This window comes from Pezoporus wallicus, unplaced genomic scaffold (assembly GCF_028554395.1).
Source record: "Pezoporus wallicus isolate ANWC-B61680 ecotype Strahan unplaced genomic scaffold, APGP_CSIRO_Pwel_v1 contig_13846, whole genome shotgun sequence".
Classification (NCBI taxonomy): Eukaryota; Metazoa; Chordata; class Aves; order Psittaciformes; family Psittacidae; genus Pezoporus; species Pezoporus wallicus.
In genome coordinates, this window is record NW_026635354.1 from 112,069 (window position 1) to 127,606 (window position 15,538).

Below are 15,538 nucleotides of genomic sequence, written 5' to 3' on the forward strand. Positions count from 1 at the left end.
AGTTCAGAACAGGTATCAACTAACCTCTCTCTCTTTTAAACAGAACGTTGTATCAAGGGTTGTCAATCTTCCCTTGGTGAGCTCCACCTACGACATGGTGTCTACAGCTTATAGCGCTACAAAGGATAACTTTCCTTATCTGAAGTCAGTATGTGAGATAGCAGAGAAAGGAGTGAAGACAATTACTTCAGTAGCCATGACAAGTGCTATGCCTATCATCCAGAAACTGGAACCACAGAGTAAGGCAAAGATGTAGCTGTTAAGTTTAATTCTACTGATTGCTTTATATATCCAGTTGCATTTACAGTTTAACATGGCCATGCCGGTCTGGAGTACTCTTTAGACATATCAAGGATGAGGGGGTCATTAAGAGCAGCCAACATGGCTTTACCAAGGGGAAGTCATGTTTGACCAACCTTATAGCCTTCTATGAGCAAGTAACTAGGTGGATGGATGATGGTAGAGCGGTAGATGTGGTTTTTCTTGATTTCAGTAAGGCATTTGATATTGTCTCCCACAGCATCCTCGTAGATAAGCTAAGGAAGTGTGGGCTTGATGATCAGGTAGTGAGGAAGAAGGCAGAATGGGTCAATGGGGCAGAATCTAGCTGGAGGTCTGTGACTAGTGGAGTCCCTCAAGGGTCGGTGCTGGGACCAGTGCTGTTTAATATTTTCATCAACAACCTGGATGAGGGAACTGAGTGTACCCTCAGCAAGTTTGCTGATGATACTAAACTGGGAGGAGTGGCTGACACACCAGAGGGCTGTGTTGCCATTCAGTGAGACCTGGACAGGCTGGAGAGTTGGGTGGAGAGGAACTTGATGAAATTCAACAAGGGCAAGTGTAGAGTCTTGCATGTGGGGAAGAACAACCCCATGTACCAGTACAGGCTGGGGGCTGACCTGCTGGACAGTAGTGAAGGGAAAGGGACCTGGGGGTCCTGGTGGATAGGAGGATGACCATGAGCCAGCAATGTGCCCTTGTGGCCAAGAAGGCCAATGGCATCCTAGGGTGCATTAGAAAGGGTGTGGTTAGTAGGTCAAGAGAGGTTCTCCTCCCCCTCTACTCTGCCTTGGTGAGGCCGCATCTGGAATATTGTGTCCAGTTCTGGGCCTCACAGTTCAAGAAGGACAGGGAATTGCTTGACAGAGTCCAGTGCAGAGCTACAAAGATGATTAAGGGCATGGAACATCTCTCTTATGAGGAGAGGCTGAAGGAGCTGGGACTCTTTAGCTTGGAGGAGACTGAGGGGTGACCTCATCAATGTTTACAAATATGTAAAGGGTGGGTGTCGGGGTGATGGAGCTAGGTTTTTTTTCAGTGATGTCCAGTGATAGGACAAGGGGCAGTGGGTGTAAACTGGAGCATAGGAGGTTCCATGTGAACATCAGGAAAAATTTCTTTGCTGTGAGAGTGACGGATCACTGGAACAGGTTGCCCAGGGAGGTTGTGGAATCTCCTACGTTGGAGATATTCAGGGCCTGCCTGGACAAGTTCCTGTGTGATGGACTCTAGGTTACCCTGCTCTTGCAGGAAGGTTGGACTAGATGATCTTTTGAGGTCCCTCCCAACCCTTAGGATTCTGTGATTCAGGTAGCTGACTGAACCTGTTGCCTGTCTTCTTGAGCAGCTGATTACAGATGGGTATGATGTAACAGCACAACACCTCCTCTGCCCCCCAAAAAACCAAATAAACAGACAAAAATAACCCAAAAACCCCCAAAATCCATAGCCAAGGCAGAGTCCAGCTTTCATAATACTAAACTGACTCATCTTGACATGTGAGGTGGTTACATAGTTTCTTGCTCAACACCTTCCTCTCCTTTCACTTAGTTTCAATTGCTACTTTTGTACTTTCTCTCACTGAGGACAACTTCCGGTTAAATTTGGCAACTGTGTCATAAGGCTGGTGTAAGTAGGAGGCTGGCTTCATGAAGTGGCAGAAGGCCAGGTGCTTTAGCTTGTTCTTACAGTTGTTTGTAAAGTATCAAATGGATTTTATCCCCCTGCAAGTGAGGTTTTTTCACTGGCGTTGTAAACCTGCCTTGTTTTGGGGCCTTCCTGTGTCAAATCTCACTGAAAGGGAGAGGAAATTACTTTAAAAGCATTGTTTCAAGAGGAATTATTGGTTGGAGTTATGGAGTTATTTATACTAAGGAGAAAAAAAGCAAACAAGAAACAAATTAAAGTATTTTTATTTCTTTTTAGTTGTTGTTGCCAACAACTATGCATGTATAGGTCTAGACAAAATTGAGGAGAGACTGCCTATACTGAATCAACCCACTGACAAGGTAAGTTCTTCCCAGGTACACATGCTAAGCAGAGTTATCTATGCTTGCTCTTTTCTGTTATCACTAAAAATAGATTTCATGCCTGGAGCACAGCTTAGAAGCAATGATGAAGTGAAAGGTATTTCTGTAGAATTGTTTGTTGCCTTTGGGAGCCCATTAAGCCCTCTTTTTTTTTAAAAAAAAAACAACAACCTTGCTGACCATTTGATAAATCTGTTTGTCTGTAGGTGCTGTTCACTGGTGGGTGTCTTTTAAAAAATTTGAGTCCTTGTCTGTTTCCTGCTCTGTGTGCAGCAAACAGTACCTGAATTACTGCAGTGAATTACATTCACTTAAGTGTTTGGAGCTGAACACTTTGTAGCAGCCTTATTTTGTTTCATCTTGTACGTATGTTTTCAGGACAGAATTTCTCGGATCACTGATACTTGTAAAAGCTGTCACATAAATTTATATTTCCTGGACTATGTAGCTTTCACTAGGAAATGTTTAGTGAATCAAACTGTTTTCTATTGCAGGTTGTTGCCAATGCCAAGGGTGTAGTTGTTGAAGCCAGAGAAGCTGTAACAACCACTGTATCTGGTGCCAAGGAAACTGTTGCTCACACAATCACTGGAGTTATGGGCAAGACTAAAGAAGCAATGCAAGACAGTGTAGAAATGACCAAGTCAGTTGTCAATGGCAGCATTAACACTGTCCTGGGAAGTCGTGTGTTGCAAATGGTGAGCAGTGGAGTGGATAGTGCTCTCACTAAATCGGAGAGCCTTGTAGACCGGTATCTCCCACTTACAGAAGCAGAACTAGGTAAGACTAATTCAAGCTTAGTGGTTTTCTTTTTTTTTTTTTTTTTTTAGGGGGTTTTTGTTTGTTGGTTTTTTGTTTTAGTTTTTTCGGGTTTTGGGTTTTTTTTTTTTTTTTTAGTGCTTGTATTGGAGAGAAGCAAGCAAATTCCCATTTGTTACTTACTTACAGTGGAGAATGGGGCATGTGCTTCCCAAACTGCCTTTTGCCTTGCTGGTCATAATAGCATATTATTCATAAGGAAGCAGGTTAGAAGTAAGAATTTCCGTGTATGGTGATCTATCAACCTATCCGGGTGCTAGAGGACTACTAAACAAGTCCAGTATTCAGCTGTTACTAAACAAATTAAATGGCCTCAGACCTTTTAAGTTTTCTTCCAGTAGTCAATTTGCTTCCCTTCTACATACCTAGAGAAAGAAGCAGCAAAAGTTGAAGGTTTTGAAACTGGAGTTCAAAAGCCAAGCTACTACATTAGACTAGGATCCCTGTCCTCAAAGTTCCGTGCACGTGCCTACCAACAAGCCTTAAACAAAGTCAGTGATGCTAAGCAGAAGAGCCAGGAGACCATCTCTCAGCTCCACCACACTGTTAATCTGGTAAGTTTAGTTTTCACTTGAGGTATAAAAAGCAAATGTTGGCATACTTTGAGTCCAGCATAAAATGGCAAAAATAGGCATAGGAAAACCAGAAGTCGCACTATCGCACCAAATGCATTTTCTAAGTATAAAGCATTTCCTGTTCAGTGCTTTTCACTATCATCCATGAGAGGTCCTAAATTGGGCTGAGCTGTAAACTAACTAGATATTGCATGTAAATTTAAGCACTGCAGAAATAGAAGTAACATATTGAACAATATATTGCTGTTTTAGAGTGCTGGGTTTAACAGACTTAGTTCAGTGAAAAAAGTGCCTTGCAATTTAGAAATGCTTCAGTCTTTTAAGTTCTTATTAATAAAATTACAGTCCTCATGCCTTGCTTTTCTTGCTGTGGGTATCTTTGGGCATTCTTGGGTATTTCAGTAGTCTTACTCTAACAATGTACAGTACAAACTGTACCTAAAGAGTTACAGCCTTCTATATGCTTTCAAATCCTTGAATAGTATGCTAGTGGGGGAGAGGGAAAATAGTTGATGCAGCACTACATGTGATTTCAAAACGGCTTCTAGTTTTCTCCTTTGAAGAGAAGGAACGCACTGTTATATTCTCCGAAGTTTTCTGTGCTGAACTTTTGAAGCATTTAAAAAGGCAGTTACAAAGCCAGTAAGGGAAGGTGGCCCTAATGGAACTGTTTAGACTGCTTTTTACTTCTTCATTTGGCTGTATTTCAGATCGACTATGCCAGAAAGAACATGAATAGTGCCAATCAGAAACTTCTTGATGCTCAGGAAAAGCTGTATCAATCCTGGGCAGAATGGAAGAAAAACACAGGCCAAAATGATGGTGATGAACTTCAGAGCGCTGAGGTAAAGAGAGTTAAGCTAGAAATAAATGGATCATATACTGTCAAGGAAGCAGCAAATTAACAGTGCCCAAAGCGCATAGCATCTTAATAGCACAGAAGCTTATGCACATGTGGAATATGAATGCTGAAGCTCAGGGCAACTGACTAGTGATTGCTATGAATAGTAGGGGACACCCAGACTCTTAAATATGTCTACTTCCTGCCAACACTCTGATGTTCATTCTCTTTCCAAGAGAATGCTCATCCTGTTTAGCATGTGAACCTGTGTTGGGATATGCATATCTTGATCAGCTAGGACTTGCTCACTGATATGGCCAGACCAGAAATAAGTTTTTCAGCATAAAGCAGTCTTAGGCAAAGGCTCACTGAGTCTTACGTGTAGCTTTAGATAGTGACTTATTGATTAGAATGTAGTTGCCTTTTGTGACTTGTCATCCAGAGTTGAAACAAGAGCTTACCTGTCTGTTGCTGGGTGGAAACTACCAATGTTTCTGATTTGCAAAGTACTTGAGCTTTGAAGAAATATGAAGTACCTGAGAGTCTTTGACTTTTCACACTAAAGACCTGTTTTATTATCTGCTATAGCTTTATTTTATGTACATCCCCTTTACTTTGATTCTTTATATATCTTGAACCACATAAAGCTCCTAGAGTCATAAAAAGATACTAATACGTCATTATGCTTTTTGTTTCTAGCTTATTGAGTCAAGAACTCTAGCTATAGCACGGAGCCTCACTCAGCAGCTTCAGACCACCTGCCTCACACTGGTTTCAAGCCTACAGGGGCTACCACAGAATGTGCAGGATCAGGTTTACAGTGTTGGGTCAATGGCAGGTGATGTCTACCAGAGTTTTCTGTCTGCATCTTCCTTCCAAGAATTATCAGACAGCTTTCTTGCCACTAGCAAAGGACAGCTGAAGAAAATGAAGGAGTCTCTGGATGATGTGATGGATTATCTTGTAAACAACACACCGCTCAACTGGCTGGTAGGTCCCTTTTACCCACAACTGCCTGGCATTCAGCATGCTGAGAGCAAAAGTGAAGGGGAGAAAAATTCCAGCCAGAAAGACAAACAGCCTGAACTCACTAATGAATAAACTGTACAGCGTGCATCTACTCTGCTGGCTGACAAAACAAGTGGCCTTAGCAAGTGTAGCTGTCAAAAAAGCCTTGGAGAAAAATCCATAGAGTGGGGGAAATGATTCAGAAAAAGGATACTATTACACATAGCTAAACTACATGGGACAATACAGCCCACTCTAAAAACTCAGTCTGTCTCAAGTGCCTAGATATGGGCAGCTTACAGTTGTCAAGATGCCTTGTTTTTCAAGTTAAGAAACCTTGCCCTGCTTATTAATGATATTAATACCATTAGTCTAAATGAAACCTACCATAGTTAAAAGCATTTGCTTTGTTGCTTAATCTGTACCAGGATGATGTGTAAGCCTTACTACGAAATGCTTTTAAAAGCCCTGCAATCCAGCTAGGTATGCTTAAATTTCATGTTTGTTGCAGATCACACATTTAACTGTTATGAATCTGACTCTCAAATTCTGCTGCTACACAATTCATTACAAAAGTTCCCTAGGTGCATAATTCCAAAGCTGAAAGTGGGGTTTCTGAATTAGTCAGCTGGAGTTAACTTAAATGCTGTGGCAGTGTTAAAATTCACTATATAAACTTCACAATTGTATAATACGGTAACCTGATCACAAATCATAGAATATCTCCAGTTGGAAGGGACCCATAAGGAACACGGAGTATAACTCCCTGCTTCTTGCAGGACTACCTAAAATAAATTATATGACTAAGATGTCCAGATGCTCTTTGAATCCTGATGGGCTTGATGCCATTACCACTTCCCTGAGGAGCCTGTTCTAGACACTGACCAAATCATTATCAACACTTGTTGGTTTATGTATTTTTTTTTTAATTCAATATAAAAGCAAGATTCATGCTGTTTGTACCCCGGTGCCTGCTGTTGTGTGGGTTGTAGTTTTGTTGTAGCTGTCTTTGTCTTTTTTTTTTTTTTAAATTGATTTTGTATGTTAGTAATAAATGCTTCAGTAGCCAAAGCCTGTCTCCATTTCACTGACATTTAAAACAAATGTAACTTGCTGTTCTGTGACCCCTTCAACTTGGGTCCAGCTGAAAGCAAGCTTGAAATGCAGATGAAGTAGACATGCATTAAAAATGTGTTTGTGTCTGTGTGTGTGCGTATGCCTATATAGGTAAGATACGGCTGCAACACTTCCCTTTTCCCTTTGAGTTCCTGTGCATCCTTCAATTCAGAGTCTTAGCTTTACTGCTGCTTTTGTGGTGCTTGCTATTACCTACCTTTAATGATGACCTAAGCTGCAAGCTGATGGATATTCTGATATTGAGAAGGATATGGATAAAAAAAAAAACAAAACACAACCTTGTCCTGCCTTCACAGTGGGTGTTCTGTGTGCATGAGGCTGTTGGTTCCTTATAAGCAGTACATATGCCTCAGCTGCAGATGCCAGTTTTAACCTGGTTAACTTCATTTACCCTCTTTTGAACTTGAGTGACTAACTTACGTTAACACTCAGCTACTTAGGTGGAAGTGAAATCCCTTCCCTGAAAGAGAATTATAGTCACTAAGAAATAAGCTTTCTTGGTTTAGGGCTGTGCAGGTAAGTTGTGTCTGTACTCTTAATGCACACCCTGTGCATCTCTTGAGTTTCAATCATTTAGTGTAGCCGTGCTGGCCACCATTTTCAAAAAAGGTCACTGTTTGGTCCTACAGTTGCCCTTTGAGCTTAATATTCAAGCCACTGTCTTCTGATGGATGTAGAGAGTCAGGTTAAAACCTGATTTTGTGGCTCTTTATTTGAGTTCCTGGTGGTTGGGTAGTGTCTGGTAAGAAAAACAGTTTACCTTGACATAGCTTTAAAGATTATAGTTTAACTGTACTGTTTTGTATCAGCAGAACATCTCAGCTGTGGTATTCAGGTTTTTTCTCTCATTTGCACTTGCTCTAATGGGATTCAGAAAGGTGTCAGTCCCTGGCAGGTAGAGCACTTTTTCCCAAAACTTTAGAATAATTCCTTAACGGTACCTCCACCTGGCACAGTGTGGGCACTAAAGCAAACCAGATGTAGTCTAGTCTTTTAACGTGAGAGGCCTTGCTTAGCTGTCAAAGTTAGCTAGACATGTTAGGAAGACTGTTTTAAGCACTATGTTAAAAAAACCCAAACAAAACCAAACTAACAAGAGCAGATTACAGATAATCAATTCTGTAATTTCTGCCTTTAAATACTTGAGTTTTGTAAGGCTGTTGTTTGAAGTGACATTAGCATGAGACAGTGAGATACTTCTTTCCAGCTAAATCATGAGTTAATGCTTCTGGAATTCTTTCAACAGTTAATTCTGTTCATGTATCTACTGAATGAGTCCAGCAGAAGAATATAATTTATCTCTCTTTGTAATAGAATTTATAGAATGCATCCACAGTTGTAGTCCAGTTCTTTTCCTTAGCACCTCTAATCAGGTCTGAGAGCAGCTGGCAGATCAAAGAATACCCATTCTTACATATATTTTAAAATCTGATGGCTATGGGCCTTAGCTTTGAGGTAATCAAGTACGATACTCAAAACTGTTCACTATCTTTTGATGGCGCCATCTAATGTTAATACGAAAGCAATACATCTCTCTGCTCTGCCTTAAGTTGCACTACGGGTTTGTGCTTTCTTGGGTGACTGACCAGATTTACTAACTATCAGCAAGCAGATGAAGTAGAAAGCATAAAAAACTGATACTAGCCTAGACCTTCAAATCTTTTCTCCTTCACTATGTGCTGTTGGGTGGCTTCTATGTTCAGTTACTTCATGCCTTCTGACAGCTGGTGGCCCCAACCAGAGGAATCAGAGGAATGCCTGCTTAAATGCTTACCTAATGGTTGGGCTAATAGTCTGTTGTACCAAAATGCTGTACTCGGGTTCCTTTACCATGCTATTATGGTGTGCAGTTATTTGTTGGATCCCCTCTCCCTTCCCCTGCAATGAAAGTATAATTTTTTTATTCTACCCCTCAATAGAATTAGGAACTCTTGCTTGGAGAGAAAGAGGTCTGTGTAACAGCAAACTGGTATGTTCTTGGCTTATTATATTGACTAAAAGTCTCTGGTTTGAAATCATTAGACTCCTAACAAGGACAGTATTGACTGTTTAAACTGAACTGTAACTATAGTTTGCAGGGATATCTTCTTGCTGGTCATTTAGTATAGCATATCCCTAGACTACAGCCAAAATGTCATGGTTTAAACCCAGCAGCAACTCAGCACTAGCTGCTCACTCACCCTCCACCTCCTTCCCTGGGTGGGATAGGGAAAAGAATTGGGGTAAACCCCATGGGTTGATATGAGAACAGTCCAGTAACTAAAATAAAATACAATATAGTAATAGTAATAATTATATGAGAAATAACAAGAGGAGAGAATATAAAGCTAAGAATGGGAAAGGAGGAAAAGAAAACCTAACCACAAAATCTTAGCAGTTATGCACAGTGCAATTGCTCATCACCCGCTGACCGATACCCAGCCTGACCTGAGCAGCACTTGCTCCCTTTCGGGTGACTCCCCACAGTTTATATACTGGGCATGATGTACTGTGGTATGGAATACCCCTTTGGCTAGTTTGGGTCAGGTGTCCTGTCTCTGCTCCCTCCTGGCTTCTCGTGTCCCTCCTCACTGGCAGAGCATGAGACTGAAAGCTGTTGATCAGGGGAAGCACTACTAAGCAACAGCTAAAACCTCGGTGTGTTACCAGCATTGTTCTCAGGCTAAAGCCAAAACACAGCACTGCACCAGCTACTAGGAAGAAAACTAACTTTATCCCAGCTGAAACCAGGACACAAAATGTGGTATTTTTATCTAGCGTAGTTAGAGTGTCTACTAAAATACCTGCTGGAGGCAAGAATTATGTGGCACCTTCCAAAAGCATCTTGGCATTTTTTTTTGCCACAGTGGCTGAAGCTGAAGTACATCTTTAGTAACTGCTGAAAACTCTCAAATGGAGGAAAACTTTAGTGACACGGTTTAGCGGTGGCCTTGGCAGTGGTGGGGAATGGTTGGGCTTGACGATCTTGAAGGTCTTTTCCAACCTGGTTGATTTTGTGATTCTGTAATATCAGAACAAGAGCCTGCTCTTAAATTTTTGTTGCCATCTTACTGGTTTCTCTGGAATTGCATGTGTCAAAACAGTTCAGATACACTGCACAGAAATTTGTGTGCTTTTAGTCCAAAACCACTTTTGAGGATATAGCTTGGGCTAGAAGGCTGTGAAGTCTCTCTGGCATCTTTTAAAAAAGGTAAGACCAGATATGTTGAAAATTACAGGAAATAGTTGGTCCTATTTGCAGCAAGGCAGATAAACTAGATGAAATGGAACAGTGTCAAAGGCTGATAGTTACACAAAAACTGGGATGGTAAAAGATAGAATACTAAAGAAATAATTATCACTGGTAAGGTATTCTCTTTAGAAGATCACTCAAAAATCATAGAATCATAGAATAGTTAGGGTTGGAAAGGACCTTAAGATCATCAAGTTCCAACCCCCCTGCCATGGGCAGGGACACCTCACGCTAAACCACCTCGCCCAAGGCCTTGTCCATCGTGGTCTTGAACACTGCCAGGGATGGAGCATTCACAACCTCCCAGGGCAACCTATTCCAGTGCCTCACCACCCTAACAGGAAAGAATTTCCTCCTTATATCCAATCTAAACTTCCCCCGTTTAAGTTTTAACCAATTACCCCTTGTCCTATCACTACAGTCTCTAATGAAGAATCCCTCCCCAGCATCCCTATAGGCCCCCTTCAGATACTGGAAGGCTGCTATGAGGTCTCCACGCAGCTTTCTCTTCTCCAGGCTGAACAGCCCCAACTTCCTCAGCCTGTCTTCATACAGGAGGTGCTCCAGTCCCCTGATCATCCTCGTGGCCCTTCTCTGGACTTGTTCCAACAGTTCCATGTCCTTTTTATGCTGAGGACACCAGAACTGCACACAATACTCCAGGTGAGGTCTCACAAGTGCAGAGTAGAGGGGCAGGATCACCTCCTTCGGCCTGCTGGTCACGCTCCTTTTGATGCAGCCCAGGATACAGTTGGCTTTCTGGGCTGGGAGTGCACACTGAAGCCGGCCCATGTTCATTTTCTCATCAACCAACACCCCCAAGTCCTTCTCCTCTGGGCTGCTCTGAATCTCTTCTTTGCCCAACCTGTAGCTGTGCCTGGGATTGCTCTGACCCAGGTGTAGGACCTTGCACTTGGCATGGTTAAACTTCATGAGGTTGGCATCAGCCCACCTCACAAGCATGTCAAGGTCCCTCTGGATGGCATTCCTTCCCTCCAGGGTATCAACCGAACCACAGAGCTTGGTGTCATCGGCAAACTTGCTGAGGGCGCACTCAATCCCACTGTCCATGTCAGCGACAAAGATGTTAAACAAGACCTGTCCCAACACCGATCCCTGAGGGACACCACTCGTTACTCATTCATGCTAGTTGAAACTTCCCCTTTCCAGCCTAACTTAACAGAGAACAACTATCATTACTACAAAAATTTTGGCACAGAAGTTTTAAATATAAGCATTTGTAAACATCTCCATATGGTATAAAAGTTTCATAAGCTTAATATAGCAATGTACACATTGGACAAATCCAAATTATGAAATTCTTATAAGGACTGGAAGTGCAGAGGTATAGCTAGTTTGCCTGAAATAGGGAACAGTTCAAAGCATTTGAAATCTCTCCCATTCCTTCAGATGACTTCTTTGCAATAACCCTTACCAAACTGTAACTTACAGTAATACCATACAGCTACTAAAATAGGTTAAAGGTTTTGAAAACAACTGATGAATTATTTCTCTTTATTTTTTATTAAAACAAGCAAATAACAGAAACCAAACCTAAATATCACACAAAAAAAAAACCATCCAAAAGCTTATCTAAGCCATCTAATTAAAAAGAGGAAATGGAACCTAACTTATTTTTTAAGTATGATCTGTTGGTCATTTGCGTCAGAAAGTCTTACGTGCAGCAGCTTGCTGGAGGTTTTGTGCAGAGTGTTTTGTTAAATGCATTTCTTTTCATACTAAGATGGAAACTTCATCTTTTGGATACTACAGTCTCTGATGACTAAAAATAACTGCATGTTCTGGAATAACGCAGAATAAGAACCATCTCTCAAATTTCTGGTAGCTCAGTTCTGAAAATATATTAACCAAGCAAAATATTGATTTAAGTTAGGTTATTATTGCCATCAACATTTGTATATGAAAACAGCAAAACACTGAAGTATGTTTTGCACTAAGTGCAAAGATTTTGCAAGTTTTATGCTATTCAGTATAAATGATCTAACTGCATCTTATGGAGAAATGGCACAGAGTCATATCTAGCCTTATTCTTTGTTGCAAGAATTGACCTACTGCTTTGTTTCAACTTCCTATCAACTGTGAAAAGTGGTATGCAAGAGGAGGTCCTTTACCTATGCAAGCCCTTAACACCAAGGGTTGTGCATTGTTTTAGTTAAACTGATGCTATTCTAACACTATTTAGCATGTTCAAAACTAAGAGAAAACTTACTGCCATCAACACTGTTTTACTCTGAAGCTGACAGAAACACTTCAGTTTGAAATTTTTTCATGGTTATAAACATCTTACTACTATGTTAAAAATACGTGTGCATTAAGTAGATAAGAAAGCACAAACTTCTATTTGAGAGATATCCTGTTGTCAGTAGGAACAACATGTATTTAAGTAATGGAAGTGTCTTAAACCTAGGATATAGTGGAAGTTACATCTGGTCAGACACTGTTACTGAACATGGTCTCATGCCCTGCTCAGTGTAAACAGAGAATAAACTGATTTATTTAAACCATTTATTTGGACACATTTTTAAATGAGTTTGCATAGGGACTACTTGGCTTTAGTTTTGTAAAGATACCCTCATTTGTACTGCAGTAGGAAATAGCGGGTCATGTGCTGATAGTGGGAAAACTGATTTCTTTAAGTGTACTAGAGTTCTAGGTAAACTGCCGTAATCAGAAAGATGCGAGACAATTCTTGCTGGTAGAAAGATGTGCTTCCCCTGCTCCTAGGGCCTTTTAATTTTTTAGGAAATTACTGATCTCATTTTGATCAAGCTTAGGTTCTCAAAGTGATCTTTTATTTCATTGCATTTACATTAGCACCTGATGAGTGACATGCTGCTTAAATTCTTCTACAGCTTAGCTTTAATATTTTGCTTAATATTTCTAAGTACCTAGTGCCCTGTAAGTAGTTACTCTCTCAGAAACTGAATGAGTGATTGCAGTCTACAACCTGATAGCTGAAACAGTAATCCCTTTATCCTTTGATGCGCTCTCTGTTCTTCTGACATGTCTTCATAGCAGGCAAAGCATAAATTTGTCTTGCATACTGTCTTTCATAAAAATAGTCATAAGCAAGGTATTTTGCAGTAAGGAAATGGATTAAAACTGTTTCTCCAGTCAACACTGAGCTTAAGTTACACAAATGCCTAGAAGCCTCTTCAAGCTGCTGCTTTTTTGTGCATGCAGAACCAAAGTCCTGTCTGCTTGCAGCAGTTGTTATGTGCTGACACTGTGCCTGGCTCCAAGTATGTCACATCAACATTAAAGCTAACCATGAATCAAACTATGGATAAAAGTATTTTTCACTTGGAGAAAAAAACCCAAACATTTGGATATGAGTAAATTGCTTAATTATATCCCATTTTTCAGAAGTGCCTAAGTAATCTAAGTCCTACTAAAAGGACTTAAAGGTTGGGACTTAAGCTTCTAAGTGTCTTAGTCAACATTTTTAGAAGTGTGTAACAACCGTGTATCCACTAATGTCTCTGGCAATTCCTGAAATCTGGTGCTGCTTAACAGTGCAGAATACTGTACATACGGTTAAATCAGAGGACAGAGTGGGATTGCAGTTCCAGATACTTGTTTCCTCAGGAACGGTGTGATGTGGTAGACAGGCAGAACAGTACACAGCTATCTATTATCAAGCTCCTCAGGACAAGTTCCTTTGAATGCTGCTCGTTGCTCCCAAGGAAAGAAGAAAGGCAAAATACATTTTAAAACTTCCTTTCTTAATTTTCTAGTGGCCGATTTCACTAAATACACTCCACCAAGTTAAACTCTGTTCGATCTCTACTATAAAATCCTGTATTCTAAGCAGCTGATCTGCATCTTGTGTACTGTATGGTCTGCCTGAATGCTATGTGATTGTTATATGGCTGAGCATATTTCACTCTCTATTCAGCATTCTGGGTCTGATTTCTAGAGATGCTAAGCATCTTTGCCTCCTGAATTCAGTGAGGAATACTGCACAAATTTATTTAGTTTTACTTTTAAATTGATTGAGATTTCATTCCTATGCAGGTTCCAGATTTCACTATTACAGACCTGTCTTCAGAGTCAGATGATATCCCAAACATTCTGGATTTGGATGAAGATGATCAGCAAGACTTTTCACGCACAAATGGCCCTTACACTACAGGGCAAAGAGCTGAATAAAGAAGAGCATAAAAACATCTTTTTGATACAATGTACTTCTGCCATGTTTAACTTAGATTTCTCCTTTCTGAAGATGAACCTATCCTAGTTTAGGGATTTTGGGGATATTTTTTTTGATCACTAATGGTTTAGTTGCATCAAAATTATATATATATATATTTTTTTTTTTCTATGTAAAGAATGTATGCTACTTTAATTCATTAGCATGAGTGTAAAGCTCACATTCTACAAAACAGATACAACCTAACAGTGTATCCAGCTGATCAAGTCTTTGTTGATGATTTGTTCTCTGGCTGACAGCAGCCATAAGAACACTCCAGTGCTTTTCATAAAGGGCTGCCAACAATAGGAGTTGATGAGTATTTGCCCACAAAATTTCCCCTTTCATTCTACATGAGAAGCACTTCTGCATCTACCTCTTTGCTGCTGGAATGGGTAAGAGACTTTGTCTCAAATTCTCTCAGGTTCTCTTTGTTAGGCTCTGTACCTAGAGAGTTTAGAAGCTTAGGGCTTGCCTTTGGCGAGACTGCTATATGCACGAAAGGATTCCCTTTCTCTCTACATGCCTTCTGTGTGCAAACATTCATGCCATCCTGACGTTATCATCTGTGGGGCCTGAGACTAAAATAAGGTAAATGCTTAAGAAGGAGTTTTGTCACAAATAAGGATGACAGTTAAAAAAAAAGGGGGAAGAGACTGTAAGAAGTAAAGAAAAAACAGAGGTCAATGAGATACAAACAGATGTGGGCCAAAAGAAAACTGAAAAAAGATAAAGACAATTGGAGGGTAGGGATACTTCTTGTGACAGTAATGGTCTTCCTATGTTTAAACACAATCTCAAGTATTTGCAAAGGAATATTGAATCTGCACTTGGTTGCACATGGTGACTTCTGTAGGAGTTGGGGTGAATGGACCCAGACTGGAAGCAGGTTTGTTCAGTTTCTTTCTGAGAATCAGGCTGATGCTCCGCAGAGCACTGCCGGTATCACTGCAGGAAATCCGGAGGTGCTGCACAGTGCTACAGCCACTGAGGTGTTGCACAGCGGGTAGGATTGCTGCGAGGTTGGCACCCACTCTCTCTTGTCATGTAATGCTTGGTTGTTGTGGAAACTCTGGAGTGTAGTCACTGAAATGCCTTGGAATAAACATCTGAACCACACAGCCCACTGCGAGTTGTACTTGTTTTCCATGCTAAGCGTCATGGTTGGTTTGTTACTGCAAAAGACGGTGGAAGAAACTGCCTAAGACTTGGGAGTTTTAGAACCCAGGTGTGCTTTATTGCAGTGCCGAGTGCACACGTGGATCATTTTACAAAGGTAAGCGCACCTAACGCCACTAGCAGCTACGTATTTAGCATACTCATGCATATTTACAGCTTTTCCAGACAGTAATTCACACATTCATGAGATTTCCAGGAGCTAATTATATCTGCATTCTAATT

The 15,538-nt window shown here is 40.7% G+C and overlaps 1 protein-coding gene across 3 annotated transcripts in view; it reads left to right on the forward strand.

Annotated features, from left to right (window-relative positions):
• The window catches only part of PLIN2 (perilipin 2), a 63,546-nt gene extending 48,290 nt beyond the window's left edge, over window positions 1–15,256 (forward strand). For all 3 annotated transcript variants that reach the window (XM_057420242.1, XM_057420232.1, XM_057420224.1), the window contains 7 exons: window positions 44–239; window positions 2,209–2,291; window positions 2,807–3,088; window positions 3,497–3,685; window positions 4,417–4,551; window positions 5,247–5,537; window positions 13,963–15,256. In XM_057420242.1, the coding sequence (XP_057276225.1) occupies window positions 44–239; window positions 2,209–2,291; window positions 2,807–3,088; window positions 3,497–3,685; window positions 4,417–4,551; window positions 5,247–5,537; window positions 13,963–14,097 (1,311 nt within the window). In that variant the 3' untranslated portion in view covers window positions 14,098–15,256. The remainder of the gene's footprint in view (window positions 1–43; window positions 240–2,208; window positions 2,292–2,806; window positions 3,089–3,496; window positions 3,686–4,416; window positions 4,552–5,246; window positions 5,538–13,962) is intronic.
• Window positions 15,257–15,538: the final 282 nt, after the last annotated feature.